This window comes from Mustelus asterias, unplaced genomic scaffold (assembly GCF_964213995.1).
Source record: "Mustelus asterias unplaced genomic scaffold, sMusAst1.hap1.1 HAP1_SCAFFOLD_122, whole genome shotgun sequence".
Taxonomy (NCBI): domain Eukaryota; kingdom Metazoa; phylum Chordata; class Chondrichthyes; order Carcharhiniformes; family Triakidae; genus Mustelus; species Mustelus asterias.
The window spans coordinates 361,741-383,826 of NW_027590160.1; the positions used below are offsets into that span (position 1 = coordinate 361,741).

Below are 22,086 nucleotides of genomic sequence, written 5' to 3' on the forward strand. Positions count from 1 at the left end.
CACAGTCACTTCATTGTGAAATTTCTTCATTGTGTATACACTTTCTCGGAAGCAGTACATCTCTCGGATCAAATAAACCCAGTGACCAGGCCGCGGTAATAGACTTCAGAAACCTGTCAGGGGAGAGGGGGATTGAGTTGTTCAATATTAGAGACACGGAAACTGCATCCAAGGGCAACAACTGAGCTAAATGGAATAGATTTAAGAAGATCGGCGATAGCACAAATGCAAGTTAAAATAAACTAATATAACTCCTCAAATGTTGCTCACCTCTTGTTGAGATTGTGTTTTTTTTCTGACCTCTTGGGAAGTTCCCTGTGACTCACATGGAGAGTGAATTATTGATTATGTTTACCAGCGTAAGACCGCCATCTAGTGGTACCTAACTGGAACTCCCATGTGTGGGGTTATTGTCTGGGATCCGCTCTATCTCTGCAGCAGTGTGGGCTCCGTGGCACAGTGATACACGGCGGTGTCAGAGAGAAGCATCCCGGCAACATTAAAAATAACAGTTTTATTTCCTTTGCGCAAAACAGCAAGAACATCTGTCCGGTAGATCTTGAAACGTATCTCCCGTGCCATATATCTTCAATAATATTTATTTTAAATATTAATGTACACAATAATCCCGAACTGCAACTCCAGACAATATCTCCCATGGGGAATGGGTCACAAAATTCTTATACAGTGCCTGGTGACAAATAGGCGAATGCACCACCCGAGCACATGTTGCAAACTTCCATTCCAATTTAGGTATGAAAGTTTGCAAAAGGGAATGAACAATGTTATTCCATATTGGCACTTCATCAACCGGATGCCAGTTCCAGCCATCCAGTGACTGACCTTCCCCGAGACTCACAGAGGCCAGCGCCTGCCGTAAGTGCAAGTCACCACCAGATGGTGATATTGTATTAGTTTAATCGCAAGATAGTGAAACTGCAGTTTGAACTCACAGCTGAGTTTGGTTTTCTTGATATCAGCTGGCCTGGAAGAGGGCAGCCCCAACATCATCACCACCATTTGAAAAGCAATTAGGGAATACAATAAATTGTGGACTCAGCAACGAATCCCACACTCGGTCAAATTAATTTTAAAATGGTTTGTTTTGGAGATAGTTTTGGTGTCTCGTCCCCCAGTGACCTCGAGTGGTGCGGAATTGCTATCAGTTTTACACTGTTTGAGCTGACCAAATTTGGAGAGCTCCCTGATCACAAATACCATTCCAATAAATCTCCTTCCGGCCTGTCAAGGCCAGTTGTGTGCAGAGTAATATAGCATAGTGTTAAAGATATTTAAAAAAAATACATAACCTATTTGAATAAAACAGAAAAAATCCGTATCATTCATTCCTGGAATTATACTGTTTTTCCGTTATCATCGCTGGGTCAGTATAGAATGTGCAGAGGTTAATTCCAAACTAAAAGGATGTTTCCTTTGTGACAGGGACAAAAACTTGGGAGATAATGTTAATAAACTCCTCAAGGTCTCCTCAAAAATGATGAGATTATGCCTTTTTGTCACCATGATGTTCTTTGGTCTGTGATATCCTCTTCCCCAGAAATCAGTGGTGGCAAGTTCATTGAAAACAATTAGGACGGGGTGAGGTCGATTATTGAATGACCAGGGAGTCAGAGTGTACAGGGGAGACATGGAAATACAGATGTCACAATTCAATCCGCCAGGATCTTATCAAATGTCGGGCAGTCTCGAGATGGCACAGTTGCCTACTCCAGCTCCAAATTTGTATGTTCACGTGGCCACAAGTGGACTTATTACATTAGTTGATTACAAGTCGCCTTTATACAGAAGTTAAACGTCATAAATGCGCTCATGATATTTTAATGTGCTTTTTGTCTCCTTTACTACCCGTTCCCCGCCTGCCCGCCTATGAAACAACCATTTATCATCTACTCTCTCATTCTCCAGCAGCTTACAACTGGTCTGTTCAGAGCTACATTTAATCAGTGTGGGTTTCTGGATCAGAAACAGCGTATCTGCAACCAACATGTTCCACAAAGTAGTAACTGAGAATTGAGAATGAGCTGCTTGTGCTTCAGGGTGTCTCCTGAAGCTAATCTTGTTTCCCCTTTTCCTTTAACTATTGTTTTTCTGATGATCATTAACAACCCAACCCACACAGCAGAACGCTGTCTCCCACCAGGACATTGGCTGCAGCACAGATCGAGGTGTTTCCTTTCACTGACATCCAGCTCACACAGGACGTCGGATCATTGAGGGCGGGGATTATAACGGGTGGCTTCAGTTATGATAATGTGATGTTTCTCTGTTCCACTGCAGTTCTGCATTTCATTTTCTCAGTCTCTCCTGCTAACTGTTGGGTGACAGTTTGATCCGGGGTTAATTTGGTTTCCTCTCGGTGTGTATCTGAGCGCCTGTGAGCGCCGCTGCACTGCAACAACCGCAGTCCTACTTAACGCTCAACAGAACAGAGCTCGCACCAACAATCCAAAGGCAGTTTTTGTGCAGGGGTGAGACTGCTTTCCATCACTGTGATAGCTGGAAAGCGCAGTAATACACGGCGACATCAGTCAGCTGCAGGTCCGAAACGGTTAAACTGGTGAATTTAGTCGATATCCGAAGCTCCATAGAGAAACGGTTTTTGGCAAAATCTGCTTTATCTTCACTGTTGTATGTATTTCTCCGCACTAGAAACTCGGGATGGTTTCCTGGGAGTTGTCGGTACCAGTGCAATACATAGCTGCTCCGTGTAGTTTCATAGTTGCAGCTTAATATGACCGCTGCTCCTTCTGACTTAACATCTGAGGGTAGCGGCTGAGTGACAGAATCTCCATGACTTAAATCTGGAAAATAATATATCAATAAGGAAAAGTTTAGTCCGGTGGCTGATTGAAATTTGATTCCAGTCAAGCTTGGGGAATGAAGGAGCGCATCCACATTTACCTGTCTGAAATATTCCCCACACAGCCCAGATGCTGAGCAGCCGCATTGTCTCTGTCCGCTCTGTGAAAGGGGAGGGTTTGGATATTTAGCCACCCTTTCTAAATCCCGCCCCTCAATAACCTGCTGCCGTGTGTCAGGCTGTACTCGCCTCACTTCCTTGCTTTTCCATTGGTGCTGTGTGGCCGGCAGATCGCAAAGAGAATCACCCCGAGCTGCATTACAGTCACTACTCTTGCAGAGGAAATGCTTCCCGAATTATACACCAGAGTTGGGGAAGGAACATCTCCACTGAAGAAGGGAAAGGGTTAATTTTTTTTTTGTACTCAATGTATTTTGTGCCTAAAAGGTTGAACTTTGTACCTGGAATGTATCATAAACATAACCCTTCCTTATGGCTAGTCTCCCCTTTGTTTATATTGCTCCTGGTAGTAGTATAAGCCATTTGTTCATGTCTTTCATCTTTAACTTTTAGTAGCACAAGCCATTTGTTCATGGTTCCCTCGCTTGTTTATATCATTCTGATAAAACAGCCAGTTAAATATAGATGTTAGTCTTTCTTTCCCGTAGGCTTGTCTATGATTTAAACAAAGGAAGCAGCTATCAAATGGTAGATTGCGAGAATGGCCGTTTGCAGGAGGACTCCCACTGGAACAGCTGCAATCGAACACAGTCACTTCAAAGGAAAGGCTGCGGGAAGAGCAGGGGACCAGAGGTGGCACCTTGACTGCAACGACCAGGAGAATTGTGCTTTATGACCCAAGGATACCAAATAGCCTCTAACCATGATCCAGAGACTATCAGAAGCTGTTACAGGAACAATAATTTATGATCAAGGACTGCTAACTGGACTTTGCTGTATGGCTTGTATTGGGAATCCTGATGTATAAATGTCCACGCTTCTTGTGTTCAGAGAGAACTTTGGCTTCCGCTTTCAAGGGGTCAGGTTCTCCCTCAAGCTTGTGAGAATAAAGCGTGACTGTATTTTGACTCATACCAGCCTCAAGAAGTATATTTACCGACTTCACCCACCATAATTGTACTAAAGAAAGTAAATATTTTTTGAATGAATTTGTCACTTTGTTTTCACGGATTTTGCTCCACTATCAGCGTAGTGATAACCATGACTGCAGTGAAATTCCTCTCACGGGCTTTAATTATTATTAATACATGAAGTAATGTCAGCGTTACTGGGAAGTCTAGATTTTCACTCCATTCCTAATTACCCTTGAGAAGGAGAGGGGGTGTGCAGCCTTTTAAACTGCTGTGGTCTCTCGGGACTATTAATATGGTGAAAGAGGATGTGTAGCATATCTATCTTTTCCAGTAATAGGAAGTTCCTCCCGGTGCTGCTGTTTCACTCCAAACCCCAAAGATGTGCAGGTTAGGTGGATTGGCCAAGCTAACTTGCCCCTTAGTGTCCCAAGATATGTGTGTAGGTTAAGGGGATTAGCGGGCTGAATATGTGGGGTTCCGGGGACAGTGCTTGAGTGGGATTGTTGTCGGGGAGTCGGTGCAGGTTCAGTGGGCCAAATGGCCTCCTCCTGCACTGTAGGGATTTTATGGTTTTATGATATTCAGGCAAGAAGACTTTTTAAAAATGTAAAAGCATTGACTGATAGGAACCTGCAGCTGACATTGGAGCACGGTCATTGTCGCATCACACGTCACTATAGGTAAAACATTGCAGTGTATTTTACCGTTCTGCTCTCAATGGTGAAAATGTTTTAGAGGGGAATGTTTTATTGAGAATGCCAACACCGAGAGTGCCTACCAGCGCTGTTGCTGAGGAACTTTGTGCCATAGTTCCGTAGATGCCTATTCAAGTAGCTATATTTGGTTGCACTGAACTGGGTTGCAATCATTAATGTCTATTTATGTTCGGCATAAAAGTAAGTATCTGGCATATATTCACTGAGAGCGAGTCAATATCCCAATGCTGAAACTCTAGTAAAGCTGAAACGCCCTCTGCTGGACTTTTTTCTAATTGTGTGTCTCAATGTTCCACTTCTCCCTGAGAGATTGCACAAGACTGAGTTGTGGTGTGGGAGATCCTTATACTTGGACAGGGTGCCTCGTGCAGTGGGGAAGAGAATGATATTTTACTCTGAGAGATTTGGTTTGAAGCACAGATTGGACACAAGGATGGACATCCATTTTGCCTGATGCGGAAAGGAGTTTGGCAAAGTGATAATTTGTTCATTTTTCATTCAAGATTTATTTAAAAAATTCAGAGAACATTTTACAGAAATGATTTTTTTCACGTTCACAGAAGAGAACAAAACGATTGATTTCCATATTGAGAAAAGAGCACGTGTGCTCTGAGCTGCCTAACATATGTACAACTGTAACAGACACCAAAAAGAAAAAAAAAACAGGATCTCAACATAAAGAAAAGGAAACAATTGTATATAACGAATACGAAAAGGTAATTATTTATACATGAAATGTAGGGGAAACTACGAGATACATTTAATTTACAACATTTATCTCGTAAATTTCCAGACTGAAAAGCAGAAATACCGGCCACGATTGCCTGAGTTAGAAATACTGAAAGATAAATTGAGAGAATTTTACTGTTAGAGTGACCAACAGCAGATAATATATTTGTGCCATGCAGAAATCTTAATAATCAGATGTGGGAAATCTACAGCGTCCAAAATTCAGTCGATCACTTGATCTGTAAAAAAGAAGAAAGATAATGAAGCGGTTGTTTATGATCTGGGACATTATTAGAGTTTTTAATCAATTAATCATTTAGAGGTTTCTCAAACGGCTTCTGTCTGTTTGAAGTGTGAGTAAATTGAATATTCTCACCTTCACCAGAGTGACACCAGCGCTGTAGGACATGCTCAGGCAGAATAGGACGACGAATGTGGAAGCGGTTGTCCAGATGTTGTTGTTATCATCCTCATTGTCTTCAATCCAGATGCGGTCTGTGGTATATATGGGGTCACAGCCGAGGAAACAGAATTAGATTGCTTTATTTATCCACTATATCTTACTGTTGTGTTTCATATTCTCCTTCGTAAGCTATTAATTTATTCTCGGATTACGTTTTCATTGTATATCTACTGCAAATTTCGTGACACTCAGTCACCGAAATCTGTAACTGTCTCCACACCTGTTCTTCCTTTGCATTCCTTTTACAATATATATTGGAAAATATGACAACCTTTCTTCAGTGTTAGTTCATTTTCGAACCATTTCGTGCAATCTATTCCTGGAGAATATTATGGTGGGTTTTAAGGGAGATTCGCTGATCTGTATATTTGTAAACTGTAAATGTTGCTGTTTAAGAGCTCGAATGTGAGTTCCCACCTTATTTGCTTATTTATGATGGAAACACTTGTCATGAACTTATATCAGTTTCTCACCAAGAACGTTGTTCAGTGTATTTGTTGAATTATTTTGTTATAGAAACAATTATTGGAGAACATGTCTGCTCAAAAATAACTTGAATTATACTTTCAACAATAGCCTGGCCTTTGTATTTGTGTGTTTGCGTTTGTTTAAGTGTGTGCAACGCTTTGCATTACGATTTGTTTGTGTGCCCATGTGCATGTGTTTCTGTGTGACCTTGTGCCAATGAGTATTGCTTTGTAATTTCTGTGTGTATATTCTGCTTTTCTGTCAATGTGTGTGCGTCTTTTCGTGTGTTGAAGTCTGTTTATTTATTTGTGTCCGTATCAATGCATGTTTCTGCGTTCATGCCTGCTCATATATGTGTTAAAAAGTTTTTTGTCATAGATCTGTTTATTACATTGATGCTTTTCCTGTGTATGTGTTTGTGTTTGCTTATGTGTTAGTACGTTTAAGGTGTATTTATTATTGTTACAAGTCGAAAGATGGGCGGGTTAGGTTGATTGGCCATGCTAAAAAATTGCCCCTTAGTGTCCTGAGATGCGTCGGTTAGAGGGATTAATGGGTAAAATATGTAGGGATATGGGGATGGGGCCTGGGTGGGATTGTGGTCGGTGCAGACTCGATGGGCCGAATGGCCTCTTTCTGTACTGTAGGGTTTCTATGTTTCTATGTTTCTAAGTAGGCTTACATTAACACAAATGAAGTTACTGTGAAAATCCCCGAGTCGCCACATTCCGGCTATTTGGGTACAATGAGGGAGAACTTAGCATGGCCAATGTATCTAGCCCGAACGTCTTTCGGACTGTGGGAGGAAACAGGGGCACCCGGAGGAAACCCACGCAGACACCGGGAGAACGTGCAGACTCTGCACAGACAGTGACCCAAGTCGGGAATCGTACAGATGTCCCTGGCGCTGTGAGTCAGCATTGCTAACCATTGAGCTATCGCACCGTGCCGCTCAGATCTTAATAACCATGTTTTTAAAAAATATACGTTTATGTCTCATGTCTACAAATGTGTACGTTCATGCTCAAGTAGAAATTAGACATAATCCTTATTGCCAAGGGATCAAGGGATATGGGATATGGAGAAAAGTCGGGATCGGGATACTGGATTTGATGATCAACCATGACCTAAATGAATGGCGCTGCAGGCTCGAAAGACTGGGTGGCCTACTCCGAGTTCCATTTTCTATGTTTCTATGTTTCTTGTGTATTGATCAATGAGCCAGAGAGTAGATAACACTAGTGAGGGCACGTCGAAGCACATGTATGGCAGCATAAACTAATGTGATGATTCCTGACGCACAGATATTGAGATAATAAATAGGGCGTGTTAAAATACGAGCATGTTCTCTTGAGTATCAGCATGTTAACGATTGCGTCTATATTTGTGTTTCTGAACGTTTTGCTGTCTGTTGATCTACCTATTTGTGTGTCCATGTGTAGTCTGTTGACATTGGTCTGTATGGCTAGATATGTGTAGGAAATCATGCATATTTATATCCATATTCTGTCATCTTGTTGGCATTTGCATTCCATGACCTTCCGTAAGTCATCTTGTCTGTTTTATATGTATGCATGTTTGTTTGCATGTATCTGCGTGCCTGAGTATGTGTATTTGTATGTATCTGCGTGTTTGTGGGTCCATGTCTTATGTGTTTGTGCGCTGCGTCAGTGCACATTTGTGCATTTGCATGTATGTGTGTGTATTTTCTGCATATTTCAGTGTGTGTCGTTGTATGCATTCATTGGAGTGTGCGTTTGTATCTGCATCTGTGTGCATGCAATTGTGTGTCCATCTCTTTCAGTGTTAAGTTTTTGCGTGTGCGTCTGTGATCATTTTACCGCCATTCTCTGTTGGAGGTGTGGGTGTGCACTGGATTACCTACTGTTTCCCTCTCTTTATTGGAGGAGTGGAGTTGCAGTGGATTAAATACTGTTCCCCTCCCTCCCTATGTCGGGGAAGTGCAGGTAGAGTGAATTAACTGCTCTCCCTCCAACATTATTTGTTGGGGATCTGGGGTGCCTTGGATGAACGTTTCGCATTGCTGCCTCACAGCGCCAGGGACGCGAGTTCAATTCCGGCTTTGGGTCATTGTCTGTATGGAGTTGGCATACTCTCCCCGTGCCTGCGTGGGTTTCCTCTGGGTGCTCCGAATTCTCCTCACAGTCCAAAGATGTGCGGGTTTGTTGGCCATGCAAATTTGCCCCTTACTGTCGGAGAGGTGTTCGGTTACGGGGATTGGGCCTGGGTGGGATTGTTGTCGGGGCAGGTTCGGTGGGCCGATTGGCCTCCTTCTGCACTGCTTGAATTGTAACTGATGCTTAATGCTCCCCATCCCACTCCCTTTATTGAGGAAGTGGGTTTACAGTGGATTGACTAATGCCCCTTGTCTCCCTTTTTTGGGAAGTGGGGGTATAGTAGGTTAATTATTGTCACACTCCTGACTCTCCGTTGGGAGAGAGAGAATCCAGTGTGTTAACAATTTCCTCCTCCCGCTCTTGGATGGGGATTGTTCCTCCATGTTTCTGTGTTGCTCTCACTTCAGTTCCCAGTGGGTGTGATGCAGCAGCTTAAAGCTGGCACCAATGGGTAATGGCATGGACAATGAGAGAAGCAGGAACACCGAGATCTAAATGCTGTGCTTGTTTGTCAGAAATGTTGAAATTGTCGGATTTATCCTCAGCGGGAGGAAAGTTGGTGAAGTTATTTTGCAAAATCTTGAAATGAATGTGTCAAACCCATGGTGTCTCTGAGCTGGGTTCACTGGTTCCACAAGACATGGGTCCGAGATTTGTAAATATCCCACCCTAACTAAATAGTTCTAACATTAGCAAAGCAGAAATACAACTAATGAAGCGATTGTGTATTTAAATTAGGTTGGAGGAAAAGCCCTTTATTATTTTTATTGCAGTTCGAAATGTAACCGATTGATTCTCAATAACATGAATTAACAGTGTCCATCAGTGCAAGGGAAATGTTCACAAAACTGGGTTTACCGCTGGATTTATCCACTGTTCTGTTGATGATCTTCAAGGGGATGGCTTCATGTCCCACCATACAGGAGTAAGAAGCGCCGCTGGCCCAATCCTCCGCTGCAATGGATAACAGGCTGTACATGAAGAAGGAGCTATTGCCGTTCTCCGCCATCACCTCGGTATTCTTGTAGTTCCCGGGATTCACCGGCTTGTCATTAACGTTCCACTTGACGAAGATTTCTCGAGGCGAGAAACCACTGACTAAGCAGCTGAGGGAGACGAATTTCTGAGCGGCGATTTCTTCTGCCGAGGGCAGGAGGACAGAGACGGACGGTTCCCATGGTTGTGGATCTGCAGAAAATGTACAATAAATGTCAATAAAGTGGAGAACTCCAGAGACAATGAAACTGCTGGTTAGATATGAGAGAAATTTGATTTGCTCTGGATCGTAATGGTTTCAATTTTCCACTTTTTAATCTGTTCCGTTTCCCAGCTCGGAGCAGACGTGGATACACTTTTCTGTGGAACATGGTGGATTGAATTAGAAAGTTTCAGAAAGTTAACAGCACAGAAACAGGTCATTTGACCCAACTGCTCTGTGTCAGTGTTTTACTCCACACTAGACTCTTCCCATCTTACTCGGAGGGGTGTGAGGGGAACCAGTAGATATAATATACTGCGACTTAAAAAAAGGAACCGCACAACAGGCTAATTAATAAGAAAGGAACCCATGCTGTTGGTGATAGATTATTAGCATGAATAGAGGATAGACTAACTAATAGAAGATGGAGAGTTTGGATCGGGGGGCATTTTCAGGATGGTAAACTGTAACTAGTGAAGTGCCACCGGTACCAATGCTGGGACCATCATTATTTATGATTTATAGACATGAGGGAGTCAAGGTAGTTGGATGTATACTTGCCAAGTTTGCCGATGAAGCAAAAAGAGTTGGGAAGGCAAATAGTAAGGATGGTAAGTGGACAAAACTTGGCAGATGGAATATAATGTAGGACAATGTAAATTTATTCACTTTGATAGGGAAAATAAAGGGGTGAATATTATTTAGATCATAGAAATCCTACAGTGCAGAAAGAGACCATTCGGCCCATCGAGTCTGCACCGACGACAATCCCACCCAGGCCCTATCCCCACATCCCTACATATTTACCCGCTAATCCCTCTAACCAGGACACGAAGGGGCAATTTTAGCATGGCCAATCAAACTAACCCGCACATCTTTAGACTGTGGGAGGAAACCGGAGCACCCGGAGGAAACCCACGGAGACACGAGGAGAATGTGCAAACTCCACACAGACGGTGATCCAAGCCGGAAATCGAACACAGATCCCAGGAGCTGTGAAGCAGCAGTGCTAACCACTGTGCTACCGTGTCGTTCCGATGGAGAAAAACAGCAGAAACTGTTGCAACATGAGATATAGGGATCATTGTACTTAATTTACTGAAATCTAGGATTCCTGTTGAACAGGTAAAATATAATTCAAGTGGAATGTTAATCATTGTGACGTAATGCAAATGGGAGGCAATACATTTTGAAAGGTCTAATATAGAGAGGAAATAAACAGTAAATGGCAGGACCCTTAAGAGTATTGATAAGCAGACGGCTCTGGGTGTACAGGTACACAGGTCACTGAAAGTGGCAACGCAGGTAGATAAGGTAGTCAAGAAGGTATACGGCATGTTTGCCTTCATCGGCCGGGGCACTGAGTTTAAAAATTGGCAAGTCATGTTGCAGCTTTATAGAACCTTAGTTAGGCCGCACTTGGAATATAGTGTTCAATTCTGGTCTCCACACTACCAGAAGGATTTGGAGACTTTGGAGTGGGTACAGACAATATTTACCATGATGTTGCCTGTTTTGGAGGGCATTAGCTATGAGAAGAGGTTGGAGAAACTTGGTTTATTCTCACTGGAACGACGGAGGTTGAGGGGCGACCTGATGGAAGTCTAACAGATTAAGTGGCATGGACAGAGTGGATAGTCAGAAGCTTTTTCCCAGGCTGGAAGAGTCAATTATTAGGGGGCATAGGTTTAAGGTACGAGGGACAGGGTTTAAAGGAGATGGACGAGGCGAGTTTTTTACACAGAGGGTGGTGGGTGCCTGGAACTTGCTGTCGGGGGAGGTCGTGGAAGCAGATACGATACTTACATTTAAGGGGTGTATGGACAAATACATGAATAGGATGAGAATAGAGGGATATGGTCTCCGGAACGGTAGAGGGTTTTAGTTCAGTCGGGCAGCATGGTCGGTGCAGGCTTGGAGGGCCGAAGGGCCTGTTCCTGTGCTGTAATTTTCTTTTTTCTTTATTGTTTCAAAAGGAATGGAGAATAAAAATAGAGACGTCTTGCTGAAATGATAAAGGCACCAGTGGGATCAAACCTGATGCACCGTGAAGATGTTCCCTTTTTAAAAGTAAATATATACTGGCATTGGAGGCAGGGCACAGAAGGTTCACGAGGTTGATCCTGGGTCAGAATCGATTTTCATATGAGGAGCGGTTGAATAATTTGGATCTGTTGTCACTGGAGTACAGCAGAATGAGAGGAGGCCTTATTGAGAAGCAGAGAATTCTCCGAAGGGGCTTGAGAGGGTAGATGCTGAGGAGTTACTCCCACCCTTGTGGGAAAGTATAGGGTCAGAGGCACATAATCTCATAATAAGGGGGTCACCTATTGAAGAGCGATGAGGAAGAACTTGTTCTCTCGGAGGTAGTGAATCTATGGAATTCTTTACCGCAGAGGGCTGTAGTGAATCGTTAAATGTGTTGAAGGCTGATGTGGACAGATTAGTAATCAATAAGGGAATAGCGGATTATGGGGAGAAGGTGGGAAAGTAGAGTGGAGAATAACCATATCAGATTAATCATCAACTTATTGAATGTCGGAATCGGCATTTCCATGGACTGAATGGCCGGTTTCTGCCCCTGTGTTGTATGATGCGCGGTGTGACTCCATCTCAACTTAATATCACCACCTTTAATTCATCGTTCATTCATCAATTTATCAATTTCCACTCTAAAACAATTTTATAGACCCTGACTGTTTAGTTGGTTGAGTTACGAATCAGGTTAGACCAGAAACACACTGAATAATAAATATTGACTTTTACACTTACACTTGAAATAGACACAGAGACTCACTTATCGCTTCATTCTCTCTACTTACCTTCTTCCTTGTGGATGAAACTTCTTAAAGGAGTGGGCAGATCCTGATGGTTTACCACGCATTCAAACAGAGCCCCACTCAGCCAGGCTTGTGTCGAGATGTTTAAGTTGCTGACCACGCTGTCAGGATCCTCTCCCGTTTTTTCGGCAATCTCTGATTTCAGATACTTCTTTTCTCGGATCCAGGACACGTTGACTCCATAAGGAGCATTAGAAATGATGCAGGTAAAGGTAACAGTCGCCTCCAGTAAGACCTGTTCTATTGATGGTTGCAGAATCGTCACTGTGGAATCAGTGCAGTGGGAAGAATCTGGGAATGGAAAATGAAAATCAACCCAATCTTCAGAATCAAGACAGCAATATTCAGTCTTCAATCTCTAAATGGGAATAAATCAACTCCCAGGTATCAACCACTGACCATCACCTTTACTCTTTTCTACACGACGGAAAACCAGCTTCTTGTGTGAAAATTATTCTCATTATTCAACTCGTTCGGCCTGTATCAGTCTAATGAATCAGCATTGCAGTATTCCCAATGCAAATATACCTTTCCTGATCTCAGGAAGTACAGTAAAGTAAAGGTTTTTCTGTACTTTATACGAACTTCAATGAAATTCTGATTTTGATTATCTTCGGACTGCAAAATGATTCATTGCTTCTTGATTTGCGTCTCTTACCCGAAGATGTGGTGATGTTTCGACTTTGGGTGAGCCCTTGATGAGTGACCTGGCAGGTATAGACTGCTTTGCTAAACCATTCCCCAGGGGAGACTGTCAGCAGACTGCTCGCTGAGAAGTTTCCGTTCGCTTCCCAGGCGGGGGAGCTGACAATTCTTGAATCCATGGACTGTCCATTCTTCAGCCACTTCACTGTGATAGATCTTGGATAGAAATCGATGTTTGAACAGACGATGGTTGCCAATTCCCTGCGTTTGATTTCTTCACTGGAACTCACGGTGAGGATAACGGTTGGAGTGATGTCATCTTTAGAACCTTCAAAAAACTTATGTTAGTCATTTATTGTAGGAGAAATTAACAACAAATAAAAGGCATTTTATTTTAACAATTCATTTGCAGTCAATAGACCTGGATTTTCCAGGGGTCAGGACTATGCAGACTACTATAAATGAGTTTTAACCAAGGCCCAATACAGTTTTGTCATAGCAGTTCTCTTTTCCCCTGGTTCCACAAAACTTACATGGCATTTCAGTTCTCTTGTCTGAGCCGCTGTGTTGAACCTCACAGTTGATTTTGCTGCATTCTCCCTCTGACTCGGTGATGGTTAACTGGCTGATCAAGGTGTAGGTTCCCTGCGTGTTTCTCACTGACGGGTAAGTCTGAAATCCAGTGGCGATCGGCTGCCCATTTTTCTTCCAGGTCAGTTTGGTGACCTCTGGAGAGTAGTCCATCGCCAAACAGCCGTAGGTGACGGAACCGTCGGTGTTGTGTTGCTGACAGGAGGAGACCAATCCGTAGAGAATAGGCGGAGAGTGTGTCACTGGAAAAGAATGGCCGATTGAACAAGTTAGAATCTGTCAATTGTGATTAAGATATCACACAACTTACAATATGCATACAGTTATAAAACTTATTGTTATACTTATGCATTTAAACTTACACCTACATTTGAGATTCTATTAGTTCTATCTTTTGGGAATCATCACTTGTGTGTTCCCTCTGTAGAAACACACATTTCTTTCCCCGTCTCTATCAAAGCACAATAAAATGATATTTTGATGTTATCTGAATGATGTACATTGTATGGGATTAAAGAGAAGAGCAGAGATTTTCTATATTTTTTCAGCCACTAGTTGTTTCTCAATCAACAGTACTTTGTGATGAAGAGGTTGTCTCTTCCTTTATATTGTTGCAGCTTTGGAAGTTGTCTGTTTTGAAACTGACTGATTCTCCCTCCTCTCTCCCCCTCAGCAGCCCCACTCCCCAAAAGAAAGAGTAGAGACAGCAAGTTCATGGATGAGCTGACTGTGGTGTTAACTCCACGTTGGCTCTTTCCAATCAGCAGCTTTCTCTCCTTTCTGCTGTCTCCTTCTGCTTTTTCCCCCGGCTCTTTGCACTTTCCAACAGGCTCTCTGCCATTTCCTCTGGCTTCCTCTGACAGTGGGTGCTTCCCCCACCCCCGGCTCTTTACTGTTTTCCCTGTTCATGAGACCCATGCACTTCCCTCCAGCTCTCTGCATTCCCTGGTCATGCTCCCGCAATTGGCATCACTTGTCTTCCGACCTCTCTTCAGTTCTTTCTTCCTCTCTCATTGCAGGCACACATCCCCCACCGAATAAGTGACTGAGAGTGAGAGATTGTGTGTCAGTGAGTGAGGGTGGACTTGTCAGACTGAGTGTGTGAGGGTGGGTGAGTATCTGACAATGGGTGAGTGCCTGTGGTCGAGGGTGAGTGAATGAAAGTGGGAAATGACTGACGGTGAGTGATGAGGGAGAGTGAGTGAGCGTGAGTGAGGATGGGTAAATTTGTGAGGTTGAGTGATGCGAGCAAATGATTGTGAGTGAGTGAGGTGGGTGAGTGAGCGTGGGTGTGACAGTGAGGGTGAGTGTGTGAGGGAGGGTGAGTGAGTGAGGGTGTTCGAGGGAGAGTGAGTGACGGTAAGTGATTGAGGGTGGATGAGGATGAGTGAGGGCGAGTGAGTTAGGGTGAGTCGGTGAGTGAGGGTAGGTAAGTGAGGTTAGGTAAGTGAGAATGAGAGCGCAAATGTGAATGAGGGCGAGTGAGTGTGGGTGAGTGTGTAAGGGTAACTAAGTGCGGGTGGATTAGTGCGGGTGAGTGTGTGTGAGCGATGGTGGGTGAATGAGGGTGGGTGAGTGAGGATGGGCGAGTGAGAGAGGTGAATGAGCATGCATGAGTGAATGATCATTCCCAGTTACTCCAGGTCCGATGTCAGAGAATGTGTTTTTTTTTCCTGTGATGTGGGAGCCGCTGGCTATGCCAACATTTATTTCCGATCCATAATTGTGAAGATTTTAGTGAGCTGCCTTCTTCAACAACTGTAGTCAGGAGGCAGTTACAGGATTTGAACCAGCCACAGTGAAGGAACGGTGATATGTTTCCAAGTCAGAATGATGAAAGGCTTGTCGGGGTATTTCCAGTTTTTGATGTTCCCACGTATCTGCTGTCCTTGTAGATGGTTGAGCCCTGGACACTATCTCGAGGAACTCCCGCAGTGAGGTCCAGGAGCTGAGATAATTGCCCTCCAACTACCTAATACATCTTCCATTATGGCAGGTATGTCTCCAACCAGAGGAGAATGTTTCTTCTGACTCCCATTGGCTCCAGTTTGCATGGCTATTTTGATGCCACACTCTGTCAAATGCTGTCAAGGACAGTCACTCTCATCTGTGTGTTGAAGGGAAAGTGTGGGCAGTGTGTGGGTGCATGCGTGTGTGTGTGTGTTTGTGCGTGAGAGAAAGAGAGAGAGAGCAATAAAGTTCATGTTTGAATGTGGGTGAGAGCGACAGCAGATGTGTATGAATGAGAGAGATGCCTGCGTGAGGGTGTGCGTGAGCAAGAGTGTATGTCAGACAGTGATTATGTGCGAGTGATTGAGAAGGAGAGGCAATGTTGTGTAAGAGAGTGTGTGAACGTCAGTATGTGTGAGAGAGAGAGTGTGTGAAAGAGAAAGAATGTGTGTTTTTGAAGAGCGGTTGTGAATGTGAAAGTGTGTTTGAGAGTGCCTCTGTTTGAGAGATAGGGAGTGTGTTTGAGAGTGTTTGTATTTGAGATATAGGGACTGTGTGTGAGAGTGTCTGTACTTGCGAGACAATGACTGTGTGTGAGAGAGCGAGGGTGTGCACATGATAAACTATCAGCATAAGATAGAGTGTGCATATATGAGCGACTGTTTGTGTGAAAGAAATTATGTGTGCGACAGAGAGACAAAGTGTGAGGGAGAGAATTTGTGAAATCGAGTGTGCGTGAGAGAGAGAGAGTGTGTGTGTGAGAGTAAGTATGAATGTGTGAGGGAGTGTGTGTGAGAATATGAAGGGGAGAGAATCTGTGTGTGTGACAAAGTGCGTGTGTGAATGTCTGAGAAAACATTTGAGAGAATGTTCGTGAAAATGCGTTGTTGAGAGAGAAAGGAATGTGTGTTTGAGCGCAAGATTCTGTATGTGAGATAATTTGTTTGTGTGAGTGTGTGTGTGAGAGAGAGAGACTGCTTTTGTGTGTGAGAGATAGAGTGTGTGAGCGAGTGACTGTGCGAGAGAGTTGTGTGAGGGAGATCGTGTGGGAAATAATGTGTGTATGACAGAGTGTTCCTGTCAAAGAGAGAAATGGAGTGTGTTTGCCAGAGACAGTGGTTTTGAGAAAGTTTTCAGATGAGAGACAGCTTATGAGAGAATGAGTGCATGAGAGAGCGCGCATATGTGACAATGTGTGTGAGAGAAAGAATATGTTTGCGAGAGTGGGAGTTTGTGTGTGAGAGAACATGTCTGTCTGCCATAATGTGGAAATGCCGGCGTTGGACTGGGCTGGGCACAGTAAGAAGTCTCACAGCACCAGGTTAAAGTCCAACAGGTTTATTTGGAATCACCAGCTCACCTGATGAAGGAGCAGTGCTCCGAAACTCCTGATTCCAAACAAATCTGTTGGATTTTGACCTGGTGTTGTGAGACTTCTTATTGTCTATATGTGTAAGGGAGATAAACCATGTGTATTTGTGCGCGTGTTTTTGTGTGGGGGTGTGTGTGTATGAGAGACTGTGTTTGAGAGAGAGGCTGTGTGAGGGACAGTGTGTGAGAGTGCGATCATATGTGGGTGTGTGAGAAAGTGTATGGGAGAGCGAGAGTACTTCTCTGTGTGTGTGTGTGTGTGTAAGAGAAAGACTGTGTGAGAGAGTGAGTTTGTGTGTGGGTGTGTGAGAGAATTTATGGAAGAGCGTTGGTATATATGGGTTTTCTGTGTGTAAGAGGGAAACCTGTGTGTGTGTGTGTGTGTGTGAGAGAGAGAGAGAGAGAGAGAGAGGTGTTTTTGAAAGTGGTTTGTGTATCTGAGAGATATATGGTGGGGAGAGAGAGCACGCGTGTGTGCGTGTAATGTGTGTACGTCTTTGCTTGGCTCACTCCCAGTCTCAATATTCTCAATCAGTCTCACACTCACACTCCAATCAAACTCTCCCACTCTCACAGTGAGTGGGGTGAGTAACTGAGCACAACATGGCCATGGGTTGGATAAACATTTAAATCTTTCACAGAAATGCTGTTCACTGATTTGTAACAGAGTTAGACAATTGGATCTCACTCCAGCTTACTCATGACTCATGAAATGTGTAAAAGAACAATATTACATTTTGAAACATTTATTCATTATGATGGATATATGGAGTGGGAGTCTCGTCATTATCTATTTAAGTTGTCAGAATAACTGGCAACTTCCCATCAGATCAGACCAGGCTCCACTCTCTGGAGAGTTACTGTCACTTCCTGATACTGTTTATTCTGACATTGTGCTGACGCTCAGCTCACTTATATTCAATGAATTTCTAACACTCAAAGTTCTTCAACAGAATTACTTCATTCAAATTAATGCATTTAGTTGAGAAATCTTGCTCAGATCAATTAACGTGCATCATTTTACCTGAGAAAGTGAAAATTTGATTTCTATTTATCGGGCTCGGGAACTCACAACTAGTTAGTTTGATGCTGATTCCGTTTAAAACTGGGAACAAATTCACATTCCTTCATGCAAAAGCTCCTGTCCTCTGCTGCTCTCGAGGTGCAAGATTGCTTTGATATAAAATGTAACTCCCACTACATTGTCCCATGAGATATGCCCGCGGGAGTGTTCAATTCAGTTTCGTTAGAAATGCAACAGCTACAAGACACAATCAGAAGCTTGGAATCCGGTTATGAGTAATCCAATTCTCTTCGCCCAAAAGGATTTTGCTGCCTGCAAAGCAGGTCTGTGATTTGATCATTTCCACTTGGCTCAATAAGTGAAACGCGGGAAACTCTCAGAAATTCGGTACTGTCCAGGACAAAGAAGCCCACAAACTAGCCCCCTGTCACCGTCTTGAACATTCATCCTCTCCACCAGGACGCACATGGCAGCACTGTATAACATATACAAGATGCACTGCAGCAACTTGCCAGAACCCCTTCTACAGTGTCTCCCACACCCACAATTTTCGTCACCAAGAAGTACAGGTGTATCAGATATTGGGAGCAGCTGCAAGTTCCCCTCCAAACCACTGACCATTTGCACTTGTAAATAGAGCGCCGTTCCTTCACTGCCGCTTGGTCAAAATCCTGGAACTCCCGTCCATAAAATTGTGAGTGTTCGCACACCACGTGGACTGCAGCAGTTCAAGGAGGCGAAACATAAGCATTTTTTCCAAAAGGTAGTTAGGTATAGACAACAAGCTCTGGCCTAGCCAGCCCCCTAAAATTCCATGATTGGATTAAAAATGTGCTAGACTGATTAAACCCCTACTGGCAGCACAGTGGTACAGTGGTTATCAGTGCTGGCTCACCGCGTCAGGGACTCGGATTTGATTTCCGGCTTGGGTGACTCTATGTGGAATATACATGTTCTACTAGTGTCTGCTTCGCTTTCCTCCTGCTGCTCCGGTTTCTTCCCACAGTTCGAAAGACGTGTTGGTTAGGTGCATTGGCCATGCTAAATTTTCCCTCAGTGTATCCGAACAGGAGCCGAACAATGGTCACTAGGGGCTTTTCACTGTAACTTCATTGCAATGTTTATTTAAACCTACTTGCGATACTAATAAATAAACATTGCCCCATTAAATAGGCCAAAAACTGCTAAAGGAAGGATTGAAATAAAACAAACCGCCCTCTGTACTTCCTAATTCAACATTCCCAAGACCGATACATCGCTGGTAAAAAATAACCAAATCTTCTTCTACAGTCTGCCTGACATTTCCGAATTGTTCTTTCTGACTGTCACAATCTGGGTTCGGGATCTCATTTCTGAGGCGCCTGGTCAAACATCAAGTCACACTTTCACATTCCTCGCAGATACAAGTTGATCAACTTTCACTCCCTGAAGTACAGGAGAAGAAACCAGAAGGTCCACAACCAGTCAGGAAAGTGAGGACGCGCACAGAAACATGACACACACAAACGGTGCACCAATCGAGCTCCGAGCAGATAGGTCTGTTTAATCAGCCAATTTCATTCAAACCGTTTGATTCTAATTGATCAATGGTTAACTTGCAATAACAAAAAAATCAATAACCACTTTAAATATAAGCTGATATTCATTTCTAGACTCCAGTCGAGTCTCGTTGTCCGTCTGAAATCTCGAATACTGGGACAATGTAGCTTGACTGAAATGGAGCACATCAAATCTAACAGATTCGTATTGAATGGGCGTCCGTAACGAAGACATAGTGATATGGTAAGAATTAAACACATCAGGAAATATTCATGTTACAAACCGATACCCACTGATTTGCTCTGGTTCCATAATTAAAGTTTTTCAAAAAAATAATCAAAACAAAACAGCCTATTGAGCTGAGCACAGCTAAATAAATAAAGTATTGTTTTCTAAGTTAATTTCAGGTGCAACTAAAATTCGTAAAATCTTTTGATATTTTGCACACCTGTGTACAACTCAATTGTAGAAACTTGTTTATGTTGAATTACTCAGTACTAATATTATGTTGTAATTTATTATTAATCGTCTGTTAGTTTTGCAATGAGTTGCTTTGCACACTGTAATGAAAATAATTTAAATAAGTAGGTTTCAAAAATCCAAACATTGTTTCTACTTAGAACTTTGTGGAATAATTGGGGTTTAATTAAAATACCCAAACAATTCAACAGTATTAAATAATACATTTCAAGACAGTGGATGGAAATATTGAGACATGTATATTACTTTTGCTTAACTTCATTCACATTTGAATGTTTTGCTTTTTGTACTTTTACTCCATATGTCCCGATTTAACTTTCAAAAAATAAAAAATGTTTATTTTTGAGCGCATTGGTAAATCATAAAATCAATATTTTAAACATTGTATATAATATAGATATCTCAGCAGTTTGTCATGAATAAAAGTGTTTATTAGAGTTAATAACACTGACTATCGCTGTATCTTATTAATTATATTGTTCCATTGAAGATGATCCAGTTTAATGACTGTAAAACCTGATCAGAACAACTCATTAGATCGCCTGTGGCACTGAAGCATGATGAACAAATTGAGACTGTATTTTGTTGTTCAATTAAATATTTAATATGAATCAAGTATAAGGCTCAGGTATAATCTGTTCTTCTATCATGTCATGGTTTCCACTTATAATTATGTCTCGTGTATAGCACATGGACAAGAGACAGGATGTTATTATTAAATGCAAAGTTAATTCAACCTTTTGCAGTTGAATCAATCTGTTTAAATTTCAAGCTTCCTCTTTTCACTCTCTAGTGATATGCAGTCTGAACATTCCTACAAAGCAAATAAAATCATCTGAACAATTTCTTAACTACCAGTGACTTCCACCTCTCAGAAAATTTCTTAAGATCAGAATTTTGATTCTTTCAATTATATTAATTTGATACTAACAGTAGCGATAGTATTGTGAGCAGGTGGAACATGTCTGACGAATTAGTCTTGAAACTTCACCGCATTTTATTCATATTGGCTCATATATCAAACATTTTAAGCATTAATATTTGAAGTGGATGGTAAAACCTGTCGCCATCGGATGACACCGAGATGAAATATTGCACAAATGCCAAACTATGTTGTGAACGAGCGTCGTAAACGGTGGCTTCGTTTAATCATTGAAAATGTATAAATGCACTAACAGCCTGTTTACTGTCCACAATCGTGCTTCAAGCAGTTTCAAACGCTTATATTTTCTGTATGAAACAGAAAACCTGTAACCGCTCAGTGGCACCTAGATTAAATAACGCAGAAACTCCAAACCGTTTCAAAAATTCTACATATTCGAATTCATTCAAACTCACAATCTATTCATCGCAAAAAACACCAAATTATATCACTGAGGGATTCAAACACGTTTCATTTAGAAGCAGTTCAATTCTACAATTGATTTCCAGCAAAATCAAATGCAACATTGCAAGGAAATCTCAATCTCGAATCTACCAAATCCATCTGCTACCAAGTGAATGGATAGTTTAGCAAAACATAAATATCAGCATTGTGGGTAAGCGGGACAGGTACAGTAAATTAATATAGAAACCTCAGTATATTTTGTTAACATTGGGTTAGTTTACAAATACTTATACTGTTGATGGTACAACCTGCAGCCATCAGATGACACTAGATTAAACCTCGTAAAAACGCCAAACGGTTTACGATGCTTGGGGAACTGGTGACATAGTGGTACTTTCACTGGGCGAGTAATCTCGAGACCCAGGGAAAGATCTGGAGCCCGAGATTTGAAACAAATGGAGGTAGAACAATAAAACAATAAAACTCTGGAATTATCCCACATCCCATCGGAGATTATTTTCTAAATAAGCGACACAGTATCCTCAGCAGATAAATACCAAATCACAAGAAAGGAATGAATTCCATAACCCCTTTTCAGCAGAATCACATTGCTAAAATTTCTCAGTTCAGATTCCACAAAACCCACATTACAGGTAAAACAGATAAAAATATTGAACAAAAACATAAATGAA

At 42.4% G+C, this 22,086-nt stretch overlaps 1 pseudogene and 1 gene segment (V, D, J or C); both read right to left on the bottom strand.

The window, feature by feature from the left end:
* Positions 1–2,505: 2,505 nt before the first annotated feature.
* LOC144484664 (T cell receptor alpha variable 38-1 pseudogene) lies at positions 2,506–2,968 on the bottom strand (annotated as a pseudogene).
* A 6,257-nt stretch (positions 2,969–9,225) lies between these two features.
* The window catches only part of LOC144484665 (Ig heavy chain C region-like), a 28,181-nt gene continuing 15,320 nt past the window's right edge, over positions 9,226–22,086 (bottom strand). The window contains 5 exon segments of the C gene segment in view: positions 9,226–9,617; positions 12,450–12,758; positions 13,126–13,440; positions 13,646–13,979; positions 21,255–21,335. Of these exon segments, the coding sequence occupies positions 9,226–9,617; positions 12,450–12,758; positions 13,126–13,440; positions 13,646–13,979; positions 21,255–21,335 (1,431 nt within the window).